Source organism: Amphiura filiformis, chromosome 4 (genome assembly GCF_039555335.1).
Source record: "Amphiura filiformis chromosome 4, Afil_fr2py, whole genome shotgun sequence".
NCBI lineage: Eukaryota > Metazoa > Echinodermata > Ophiuroidea > Amphilepidida > Amphiuridae > Amphiura > Amphiura filiformis.
Window position 1 is genome coordinate 15,121,813 of NC_092631.1, and position 12,747 is coordinate 15,134,559.

At 34.1% G+C, this 12,747-nt stretch overlaps 1 protein-coding gene across 4 annotated transcripts in view; it reads right to left on the minus strand.

Moving 5' to 3' along the window:
• Positions 1–12,364, minus strand: part of LOC140150592 (uncharacterized) — a 31,251-nt gene extending 18,887 nt beyond the window's left edge. The window contains exons 1-5 of one of the 4 annotated variants that reach the window (XM_072172637.1): positions 12,088–12,361; positions 10,622–10,735; positions 7,684–7,797; positions 6,782–6,895; positions 4,887–5,000 (exon numbers count right to left, since the gene is read on the minus strand). In XM_072172637.1, the coding sequence (XP_072028738.1) occupies positions 4,887–5,000; positions 6,782–6,895; positions 7,684–7,797; positions 10,622–10,735; positions 12,088–12,163 (532 nt within the window). In that variant the 5' untranslated portion in view covers positions 12,164–12,361. Of the gene's footprint in view, positions 1–4,886; positions 5,001–6,781; positions 6,896–7,683; positions 7,798–10,621; positions 10,736–12,087 lie in introns of all 4 variants that reach the window. The other 3 variants (XM_072172636.1, XM_072172639.1, XM_072172638.1) reach the window with 3 other exon arrangements.
• Positions 12,365–12,747: the final 383 nt, after the last annotated feature.

Genomic DNA, 12,747 nt, shown 5'->3' on the forward strand with positions numbered 1-12,747 from the left:
GTCTTGGTTCTGGTCTTGGTTTACCCACTGATGATCAAGATCTATGTCTCGATCGCTCTATTGTCACGCCCAACCTCTCCTTAGCCATAGTTTTGATGAGTTCATTTGTATCTTCTTTAGGATTCTCTGTTATTCCATTTATCCGAAGACTATTTCTACGGCTATATTGTTCAAGATCATCGAGCTCATTTTGGACATTAGATAGTTTTTCAGAAAAATCATCATCTACTTTCTTTCTCTGGTTCTTGTCCTCCTTCAATGTGTCAATCTCTAGTCTTATCTCATGTATTTCACTTTCACATATTTCGAGTCTTTTTCCAATCTTTTCATCAACTACTTCAGCTAATAGCTGTTTCATGTAGGCTCTATATTCGGAGCTTGCCATTAACTGGTCAGTAATACCCTGAGATGGAGGTGTACTATGGTCTGTATTGCTAGATGTCTCCATATTAATCACTACATATAGTTCATCACTACATCAGTCAGTGTTGTACAGGTAGCTATAGTAGAACAGTGATAGGCATGTAGGCTCAATACTTATCACTGATTATCCCATTGATTTGTGTGTAATTGGGAGAGAGAGTGTGAAACACGTCTTCACTCCTCAAAATCTACCGAATTTTCTTAAAAATGTCTTAATGAGTTGAGCAATAGTTGGGGGGGGGGGAATGTTCAAATGGCGTGCCAAAAATTGCTTGCCCTCTTCTTGGCCTGCCAAAATTGCTTTCCCCCTCCCACAATCAAGTGCAAATTTGCTGGGACACTTTTATAGTTCAATGACCCTCCCCGCACCCCTTATTCAATGTTGTATACCAAACGCTTCATTTTTTAAATGGCCTATATTTTTGCTCCAACATTGGTTGGTGGGGAGGGAGGATTCGAAATAGGTTGGAAACTATACAAATAAAATATCACATGGTGAACTTCATATGACCGGTTTTATTGAACAGAGGCGCGAAATATGAACAAGTGTCCCAGGGAAATTTGCACTTGATTGTATTGAAGAAGACAAAAATAATCTATTACTTTCAGTAAAATTACCATAACTTCATAAACGCGTTGCTCGATTGACATGATTTTTCACTAATTTAAAACAAATAACATTGCGCATTTTTTGGTTACTTTAATTGTCATTTTTTGTCAAACTAAATATTTTTAGGTATCAAAAATCTGTAATATATGCATTATTTAAGGCATATTTGACACATGATTGCTATTATAAGCACATTATCTCAAAATTCACTTTTAAAACAATTTAAAACTAATCAAAATTAAATCATATTGGAAATATAGAGTACAATCAGTTAAAAATACCTACTGAAATAACAAAAAAAATCATAAAACAAAACAATTGTTTCCCTTTAGTTCATTGGTAAATGTAAATGTAAATTGGTAACATAAAGGAAAAAGAAAAAAGAAAAAAAGAAAGAAAGAAAGAAAGAAAGAAAGAAAGAAAAGAAAGAAAAAAGGAAGAAATAAATACAAAAGAATAAAAAGAAAGAAAGAAAAATAGCATTACATGGATTCGAACTCGAGATCTCGGGCGAGAAGCAAGGCCAGTAACTATATGCCACCGGAGACTGATGACAATTGCACTCGATTTCAGCGTATTTAATCCTATCATTGCAATGCTACTGTATTGTGTTTATCGAGCTTCGATCCAATGAAATCATTCATTAAAACTCATGTTTTGGTCGTATTCAGCATTTATCTAACGTATATTTTGAATATACACGGTCACATTATACATACCTTCCTAACTTTGATATGTTTATTGGTAATTATTCCTCCATTTAAGCCAAATGAGCACGGTCTACCATAATGTTAAATAAATATATATTACTTTTTATTGTTATATTATTCTGGTAGACCGTGATTGCCTCATTAATTCTTGTTATCCTTGTTATAAATAAATTCGCATGAATAACAACAGCTCAACCATGGTGTAGTGGTTTGCTTACTGCCTTCTGATCATGAGGGCTACGGTTCGAAGCTCATTATGCTTTATATGTTTACTTTTAAATCCTGCTCTTTATCTCTTTTTTTATTTTTGAATACCAATAATAAGCACATTTAAAATGTGTAATTGTATATAATTGTATATACACTTTTTGGCATGGCATTATTACGTTGAATTAGCGTGTCTGTGATGGGTAGTTGAAGGCCTATATTAAAGAGTTTAACGTGCATTCCGATAATAGCATTTGAAATAGGGTAATGAGTTTGAAAGATCAATGATGAGACAAACATCATGATTCTGTTCTATTTATTTCTATATTTTCTTAATTTCTTATTTGGTTTGCTTTTATTATGTTTGTAAATTCTTCCAAAGGAGAATTTATATGTCCACTCTAATATAAGCAATCAATGTGTCAATTATTCCTTGAAAAATGCATGCATTGCAGGGTTTGATATTCAAAAAAATGTTTATTTTAATAAATTTTTTAAAAATTGGCAAATCATGTAATGCATAATGAAATTATCTTGACATCACTGAAAAAAATATGAAAATCGAGCAACGCGTTCGAGAGTTATGGCGATTTTATTGATATTAATAGATTATTTTTTTTTTTTTTTTATACAATCAAGTGCAAATTTGCTGGGACACTTTTATAGTTCAATGACCCTCCCCGCACCCCTTATTCAATGTTGTATACCAAACGCTTCATTTTTTAAAATGGCCTATATTTTTGCTCCAACATTGGTTGGTGGGGAGGAGGATTCAAATAGGTTGGAAACTATACAAATAAAATATCACATGGTGAACTTCATATGACCGGTTTTATTGAACAGAGGCGCGAAATATGAACAAGTGTCCCAGGGAAATTTGCACTTGATTGTATTGAAGAAGACAAAAATAATCTATTACTTTCAGTCAAATTACCATAACTTCATAAGCAGCGTTGCTTTCGATTGACATGATTTTTTCACTAATTTAAAACAAATAACATTAAGCATTTTTGGTTACTTTAATTGTCATTTTTTTGTCAAACTAAATATTTTTAGGTATCAAAAATCTGTAATATATGCATTATTTAAGGCATATTTGACACATGATTGCTATTATAAGCACATTATCTCAAAATTCACTTTTAAAACAATTTAAAACTAATCAAAATTAAATCATATTGGAAATATAGAGTACAATCAGTTAAAAATACCTACTGAAATAACAAACAAAAATCATAAAACAAAACAATTGTTTCCCTTTAGTTCATTGGTAAATGTAAATGTAAATTGGCAACATAAAGGAAAAAAAAGAAAAAAGAAAAAAGAAAGAAAGAAAGAAAGAAAGAAAGAAAGAAAGAAAGAAAGAAAGAAAGAAAGAAAGAAAGAAAGAAAGAAAGAAAGAAAAAGAAAGAAAAAAGGAAGAAAAAAAAGAAAGAAAGAAAGAAAAATAGCATTACATGGATTCGAACTCGAGATCTCGGGGCGAGAAGCAAGGCCAGTAACTATATGCCACCGGGAGACTGATGACAATTGCACTCGATTTCAGCGTATTTAATCCTATCATTGCAATGCTACTGTATTGTGTTATCGAGCTTCGATCCAATGAAATCATTCATTAAAACTCATGTTTTGGTCGTATTCAGCATTTATCTAACGTATATTTTGAATATACACGGTCACATTATACATACCTTCCTAACTTTGATATGTTTATTGGTAATTATTCCTCCATTTAAGCCAAATGAGCACGGTCTACCATAATGTTAAATAAATATATATTACTTTTTAAGTTATATTATTCTGGTAGACCGTGATTGCCTCATTAATTCTTGTTATCCTTGTTATAAATAAATTCGCATGAATAACAACAGCTCAACCATGGTGTAGTGGTTTGCTTACTGCCTTCTGATCATGAGGGCTACGGTTCGAAGCTCATTGTCGCCGATATGTTTACTTTTAAATCCTGCTCTTTATCTATTTTTTATTTTTTAATACCAATAATAAGCACATTTAAAATGTGTAATTGTATATAATTGTATATACACTTTTTGGCATGGCATTATTACGTTGAATTAGCGTGTCTGTGATGGGTAGTTGAAGGCCTATATTAAAGAGTTTAACGTGCATTCCGATAATAGCATTTGAAATAGGGTAATGAGTTTGAAAGATCAATGATGAGACAAACATCATGATTCTGTTCTATTTATTTCTATATTTTCTTAATTTCTTATTTGGTTTGCTTTTATTATGTTTGTAAATTCTTCCAAAGGAGAATTTATATGTCCACTCTAATATAAGCAATCAATGTGTCAATTATTCCTTGAAAAATGCATGCATTGCAGGGTTTGATATTCAAAAAAATGTTTATTTTAATAAATTTTTTAAAAATTGGCTAATCATGTAATGCATAATGAAATTATCTTGACATCACTGAAAAAATTATGAAAATCGAGCAACGCGTTCGAGAGTTATGGCGATTTTATTGATATTAATAGATTATTTTTTCGCATCCCCTATACAATCAAGTGCAAATTTGCTGGGACACTTTTATAGTTCAATGACCCTCCCCGCACCCCTTATTCAATGTTGTATACCAAATGCTTCATTTTTAAATGGCCTATATTTTTGCTCCAACATTGGTTGGTGGGGAGGAGGGATTCGAAATAGGTTGGAAACTATACAAATAAAATATCACATGGTGAACTTCATATGACCGGTTTTATTGAACAGAGGGCGCGAAATATGAACAAGTGTCCCAGGGAAATTTGCACTTGATTGCAGCTTGTCAAAAAATCTTAGCCCTCATGCTCATAATTATGCACAGCCCCTAAGGACTTTCAAGGATAAATTGCAAAACCTTTCCTGAAAAAGCTTCTATGCCATTTTTACCCTGATGTGGCAGTGACATAAATACCTTGTGGCAGCTATTAACTTACCTGATTCACAATGTGTACCCATAAACCCAATAGGACACTGGCAAGTATAAGTGTTTGTTTCATCTATGCATACACCTCCATTCTGACATGGGTTGGACTGACAATCATTTATATCTAGGTATACAAAATGTGGAAATTAATTTCATATTGGAGGTTAAAGACCCATTCAGTGATCCCAGCGAAAGTGTAAAAAAATTAAAATTGTTTATAAATTGCTTAAAAGTGAAGGATAAGTTATTCAAATTGTCATTTGGTATTTTTTAAATGACAAATTTGGCAAAAAACGAAGAAAACAGTAGTATTGAACAAGTTGAAGTCCCAATCAAATACATGTAGCTAATTTATATACTGTCAGTATAAATTACAGATTTGTGTAAAATGTCTTATTTTGTCTTAAATACAGGGTTTTCGGCTGAACCACTAGCAGGTTATGTTGGGACATCTATGATAATGACAAAGGTACCAAAATCTGAATTTTGATGATTTTTACGATCGCTGAATCACTGAATGGGCCTTAAGGAGTGTTCAGAAATACTTTGGTGGGGTGGGCTGGTAAAAGGGAGGGGGACCAAAAGGTTTGGACCTAAAAGAGGGGGACCAAAAGTTTTAGGTGGTAGGAAAGAGGGGGGGCCAAAAAGTTTTCCTCTTCAAAACCCAAAATTTTCAAAAATGATGGCACTTAGTGTACATGCACATATAACATTAAAGATGATCTGCAACATCTGGAAATACTGGCACTTTTTATCATAGAAATTTATATCTCTTCAAAGTAGGCTACAAATATGATTATGTACCAATCTGATCAAAATACAACTACATCAAGAAAATATTGCAAATAAATTAGATATCTTTGCACGTACTGCACACTTCAGTTTACTATTTCTCATTGCAAAATTATTTTGTACACATAAGCCCAGGGGTAGATTTACCATAGGGCAGAGTGGGCCCAGGTGCCACGGTCTTTGGGGGCCAAAACTGATACCTGTGTACATTTGCATGACCAAATGAATCTAATATTTGACCATTTGAGCTTTTTGCATAAATTAGTTCCAATTTTAACAATATTTGACCATTCAAGCTTCAATATGGCCAAAATTTTTGCACGGTTCGCGCGCATTTGTACTATCATAATATAGCCCGTTATGCTGATGTGCCTATGAACCTCCAAATAAATCCTCTATTTCATTTATCCCTGTTAAATCAGATAAACACCCTGATTTTTCCTTGTGCTTGTATTTCATGCGCAATTTTCCCACTGGGAATGTTTTAAACATTTGCCTCCCTCAATGACATGTGACCCAGAAACCACACCACTGGAAACAACACTATTAAGTATGTTTGTTATACGATAATGGGGGGGTCAAAAAAGTTTTGTCTCTCAAAAGAGGGGGGTCAAAAAAGTTTAGCGGTCCATCGAGGGGGGGGGGGGTCAAAAAAGTTTTCGAGTGAAAAATTTGAGGAAGACCAGCCCCCCCTACCAAAGTATTAATGAACACTCCCTAAAGTTCAATTCCTAGAATGTACACTTATATTAAGATTATACATATTCATCTAAAAAATGACATGTTAAGGCTGTATACTGTCCATCACCTGTCACTTGGTAGTCTTGTAACATGTCTAATGGCGCTGCCCATGGGCACTTGTTTAATTCGAATTAATCAATTCGATATTATAGACTGTCCAAGGACCACATCACTTTCCATACACCTGTTATAACGAAACCATGACCTAAATCTCCCTCACAGCGGAATGTAGATTTCAAATAGAATCAACCATTCAAGTAACTTGAAATTCACACTCCCTGCAGTGTCGAAGATATAGATTAATAAGCTCATGCATGTCTTCCGTTGGGGGTATATGGATTTCAACTGGAATAGCCCATAATAAACCCTTACTTGTTTCACATCTGGTTCCAGTAAACTCTGTTAGACACTGGCAGGTAAAGGCTCCGTTTACAGTTTCACACAAACCACCATTTACACAGGGATTCGGTTCGCAGTCATTTACATCTATAATGTATAAAAACAGAGAGTGCACAAATCTGAATTACAAAAAAAGCAAGGAGTAGTTAATCACAAAATTAACGCTGCATAGGGGAGAGCGGGGAGTGTTCGCCCTAGGGGCAGGTTCGCCCACCCCTTGTTTCTCAGCAATACGGCTATCGGGAAATTTGGTGATGGAAAAATTAGGTGACATAGGTCATTATAAACTTCTCATATTAGCTACGCGCAATATAGGCACGTGTTCATCGAACTGCAGCCAAAACAAAAAAATTACACCAAAACGTAATTGTTTCTTGCATTAATAATGTTGTATTATCATTGATACATAAATACAGATGGTTTTAATGGAAATCTGTATTGGGAACATGGGATTTGTCAAAGATTTAATGCAGTTATAAACTCCTTATCGATTTGTATTTTGCATACCCTGAAGAAAATGCAAAAATGTGCACAAGGGGCACGTTCGCCATTTTGAGGATGAGGCATAGTCGCCCTATATCTTCCCCGGGCGGACTTACTCCAAACTGGAGGGCGAACCTGCCTCATCAGCGTATTATGCAAAATATTTATAATTATACCATTAAACATTAAACAAGGCAAAACTACTGAAAAGCATGTTTTTTAAAGTTTTGTGGTATCAGTATTACTCATACCTCCGTTTATGTCCTAATCCATAATCTCTCCGAAGTTTTAAACATTGAACACTCCCCGCTCTCCCCTACTATTGTTTTGCCTTAATGAGAGTACAATATGAATTTATTTGATACGATGGGGATAAATATAATCCTGCTTACTTAATCCACATGTATCACCAATGAACCCATGTAGACATGTACAAGTGTAAGTGTCGATTCCATCATTACATATTCCTCCAAACAGGCAAGTAGTGGGAAGGCAATCATCCACATCTACAAAAAATAAGTTTATAAAATCAAAAGGTATGATTCTCTTTTCATTTTTTAATTATTTAAATGAAAAGTTCATTAGGCTAAAAAAAAGGTATGTCTCAAAGCCCACGCGTGTGTTCATTTTCCTTAGCGTGTCCATGTCAGCTGAAACAGCTTTTATCCTGTGTACTTTTTAACACTCGGAAATGACATCTTCATTCAAAATTTAGTTTTAAATTTTTTTTTTTAAATTCCGCATTCGTTTTTGAAACTGCCATGGGCTTTGAGACATACCAATTTTTTTTGGCCTTATACTTCTATGGTTTCAACAAGCTATTCTTCATAAATGATTTCAATTTAAGAAATCAATATTAGATGTCACAGAATTATGTTTGCTCTACTTTTTCTCAATGTTAGATTTTGCAAACATTCAAATAACTTAATTTCACACCACCTGAAATTGAAGAATACATATTCTACATTAAAATAATAATACATTATAATTATTGCCCTATAGAAGCAGAAAGGGTCTTAAATTTCTTTGTAGATATTAACCAAGCAAACACAAAAACGTTTTAAATAAGTTATATTTTGGCTATTGGTTTAGGTAAAAACGTTTTAATAACATTAAAATGTCGGGTTATACAAAGGTCATGAAAACGTTTTAAAACGTTTTGTATGAAAACACACTACAACAATATTTTTGAAATATTTTCGAAATGTTATTGTAAACTATTTTTGCAAACATTTTGCCAAATATTATGTCAACACTTAAAGGGGCATTTAAGTGATCCACAGCCTCATCCCCCACTTTTCTCAAAAAAAGTTGAGATTTTTATATCACTGGAAACCTCTGGCTACATAATGTTTATGTACAAAATATTTCTTGCAGATTAATTCGTTTTGCAAAGATATCGTGCAATTTGAATTTCGTTCTGGTGCACCAGAACGAAATTACAACGCATTGTCTATGCACATAATCATGCATAACTCGCATACGCAAAATCGGAATCAACTGAAATATTGGGAATAGACTTTTTTCGTGGATATGTACTGAAAAATGTCATAAAAAGAGGATGCTAGGATCACGAAACACTCTTTTAAATAACATTATGTTAAAATATTGGCACCCAGCAAACAGAGAAATGTTCTTAAAATATTTTTTCAAAACGTTTTAATAACATTTAAATGTCGGGTTATATAAAGGTCATGAAATCGTTTTAAACGTTTTTATGAAAACACAATACAATATTTTTAAATGTGTTCAAAATGTTATTGTAAACTAGTTTTGCAAACATTTTTGCCAAATATTTTGTTAACACTTAAACCGGGCACTTAAATAACATTATGTTAAAATATTTGCACCCAGCAAATACAGAAATGTTCTTTAAATGTTTATTTCATGAAAACGTTTGTAAAACGTTATTGCAAATATTTTGGGCAAACGTTTTTCGCAAAATATATTTTCAACACCAAAATAACATTCTGTTTAGAATGTTTTGCACCAAGTTTTCAAAAATGTTTTTGGAATGTTATTAAAACGTTTTTTGTTTGCTCAGCAGTAGATTATCAAAAAATGTTTTTAATTGTTATGAAAACGTTTTATAACCTTAATATAGCCTTTATATAACCCGACATTTAAACGTTTTCTGATAACCTTTTGCGAATAATGTCGAAAACGTTTTGTGTTTGCTGGGAACTCAATTTTCATCAGTTCTTTATAGGTTATTCAGCTTTAAATTCTTTCAGGTGGTAGAATTTAATTGCTTCAAACTAAGTTCCGGGGGGGGGGGGGGGGAGGGTCACTGGTCACTGACCAGTGGGTATCATCCAACAAAAATTCACTTAAAATGGGTCATTTTCAAGATCAAAGCATTGTGCATTCAAGTGAGCAAATTTGAGAAAAAGGGTACCCTGCTAATATATCAAATGTATTTAGGGTCCTTAGAGAAAAAGATGTATGAAATCAGGTGAGCTTTCTGACCTAATGAGTTTTTTTAAAGTGCTTTCCCAGCTGTATATAATGCAGAGATTAGAGTCAAGAAAATTAATACTCTACTCGTTTAGGGTATAGAAATGACACTTGCCATACATGTTTAGGGGTGCATTTTCAATGCTTATACCGGTTTAGGGTGCTTTTGAAAGTCCATTTTCACTGATGATACCACCTTGTCAATGTAAAGTGCTCCCCTCAGGGAGAAATTGAAAATTGATGTAGACCAGGCATTCTGAAATGGACATCTTGAAGTGCTACTGTCTGAAATAAGCCTGAGGTGCCACTCTACAATGTGAGCATGGGCAGCGTGTAACAGGTGGATGCAGGGGCCAGTCTTAGGGCCCTGGAGCTCTCTGGTGGGGTCCAAGGCGAAGCCCTGAAAGTGGTCCAGTTCCCGGACGCTCTTGGATTTCCAGTGGCATAGATTTCCTTGGGGGCTAAAATGGACAAATATGAGGTGAATTTGGTCAGAAACCCACATACAGGCATCAACATTGAGGGGGGATGATTGTATGGACCACCCCTAACAAAATATTTGGGGGTTTACCCCCCCATCCCCACGGGATCTACGCCTTGGCATGTTTTTATTTAAAATTGAAACAGTTATAATTATACTTTAGAATGATTATAAATAAATAAACTTTTTTTAAAGTGAGGTTGTGTGGCGTGCACTATTTGAGAATGCCTGATGTAGAGAAACCATTTTTGTTTGCACATACATTAACAGCTTTAATGGAAGAGCACGCCAGCTTAGCTAAGAAAGTGCAAGTTGAATTTAGGTATTTAAAAAACAGTGCCCAACAAGTGAAATAATCCTGGAGAAGTTTACAACTTCCTAATAATCCTTACTTGTTTCACAATTTGTCCCCTCAAAGCCATCAGCACATGTACACGTATAGGCGTCAAGTCCATCAGTACAGGTACCACCATTAAGACATGGGTTCACACCACAATCATTAGCAGCTGCAAAGATTGGATTTTGCATTTGTGATTTTTATTTCAGAACTGAACTAAAATTTAGCACATATTAATGTCTGTTGCCATGGAAACTGTCTTCTCTTTAAATTCTCCTAATAGATTAAAATTAAAGAAGATCTGTATATCAATAATATACTTTTGTAATGCAAGAAATTGCTAAAAATGGTGAATAAGGGTCCATTTTTGGCCAAAATGACTAAAACCACTAAAACACGCATTTTATAACTATTTATGAATTTCAAGAGGTCATAGGTCAAAAACTATAGGTCACAGAAAAATGTTGTGATCAACTTTTTTTATATCCAAACATCCATCTTAAAGGGGCATTTCGTGATCCACAGCCTCATCCCCCACTTTTCTCAAAAAAAGTTGAGATTTTTATATCACTGGAAACCTCTGGCTACATAATGTTTATGTACAAAATATTTCTTGCAGATTAATTCGTTTTGCAAAGATATTGTGAAATTTGAATTTCCTTCCGGTGCACCAGAACGAAATTACAACGCATTGTCTATGGAGCAGTGTAATACACATAATCATACATAACTCGCAAACGCAAAATCGGAATCAACTGAAATTTTGGGAATAGGCTTTTTTCGTGGATATGTACTGAAAAAATGTCATAAAAAGAGGATGCTAGGATCACGAAACACTCCTTTAATAGATTGATTCACTTTCCATGACACATAAGTCTTTTTTCAAACAAATTTCCATGTAAGAATTCTTTTGGTCAAAACTGCCCCCCCAAAATCTCCAAAGAAATGGCATTCTCACCCATAAATCAAATGTATTGAATTAAGTGACGATTTTGTTCACGGATATTACATATCCATGTGTAATGTATCTGTACACCAAATATGAAGTTTCCACTCCGTTTAGTTATACAGATTATAAGAAATAGCTATAAATGTGACATCTTTAGTGTAACCGTTGCAATGGAAACAAAATAGAATGTGCAGGTTAAAAATTTCCCAAAATGGCTGAACAGATTCTCCAGACTCTTTTGAACATTTCGATATATGATTTGTCCATGATTTGAAACATTGACTGTCCAATGACACAAAAATTTCATGGTGCTGCATGGTCCCCATATATGATTTGGTTGTGAAACATTGGCATCGTACGTCCCTTTAATTCTTAAACATCTGTGACACACACACATACACACCCCCCCAGCAAACACAGTGACACTCTTTGTATTTGTAAACGTTCTTCCAAGCGTGGACACACTTGTTTGAGTTTTTTTTTTATTCCCCCCCCCCCCCACACACACACTCACCCCCACACACATACAAACAAAAATGGAACAAAACAAAAGCTTGTAAAACTAAACTCACCCTGTGTCAAGCACATCTGAATTAAATAGGCACCTAAAGCAAGCAGCAGTAGGTGCTTGATGAAATAGATCTCCATAATAAGATATATGCTTATGTTCAGTCATAAATGTCTACCACAAAGTTGTCTCGGAGATACACCACTTCCTCATCAGCATTTTCTTATGTATTTTATTGGGTTTTTTTACTGGCTATATTTGCTCATTACTCAATCTGGCAGGATATGCTACCTTTAACTTCAATATAATAACACTTGGATGGTTTGACTTTTGTTTGTTTGTTTGTTTGTTGTTTTCAGCATATTGTACTAATCGAAATATAGTTTTCCACTTCCTTCTGCTGTGCAATCAACTAAAACTAAATTCGTCAAAACATTTGGAACAAACCCAACTATTAACCCACTCAATCACACTTGGATGGTTTGACTTTTGTTTGTTTGTTGTTTTCAGCATATTGTACTGATCGAAATATACCGTAAAATGGGGTAACTTCGGTCAGCGGGGTAACTTTGGTTGGTCAAATATATTTTTTTTAAATGGTCATATTTTCGTACAGCAATATTGTTTTTAGTCATATTTGGTGTCAATTTGTTAAGAAATATGTTTGGAAGAAATAATAGTCGCTCATGTGTAATTTCCTTGAAATTTACGAAAAAAACTGGAT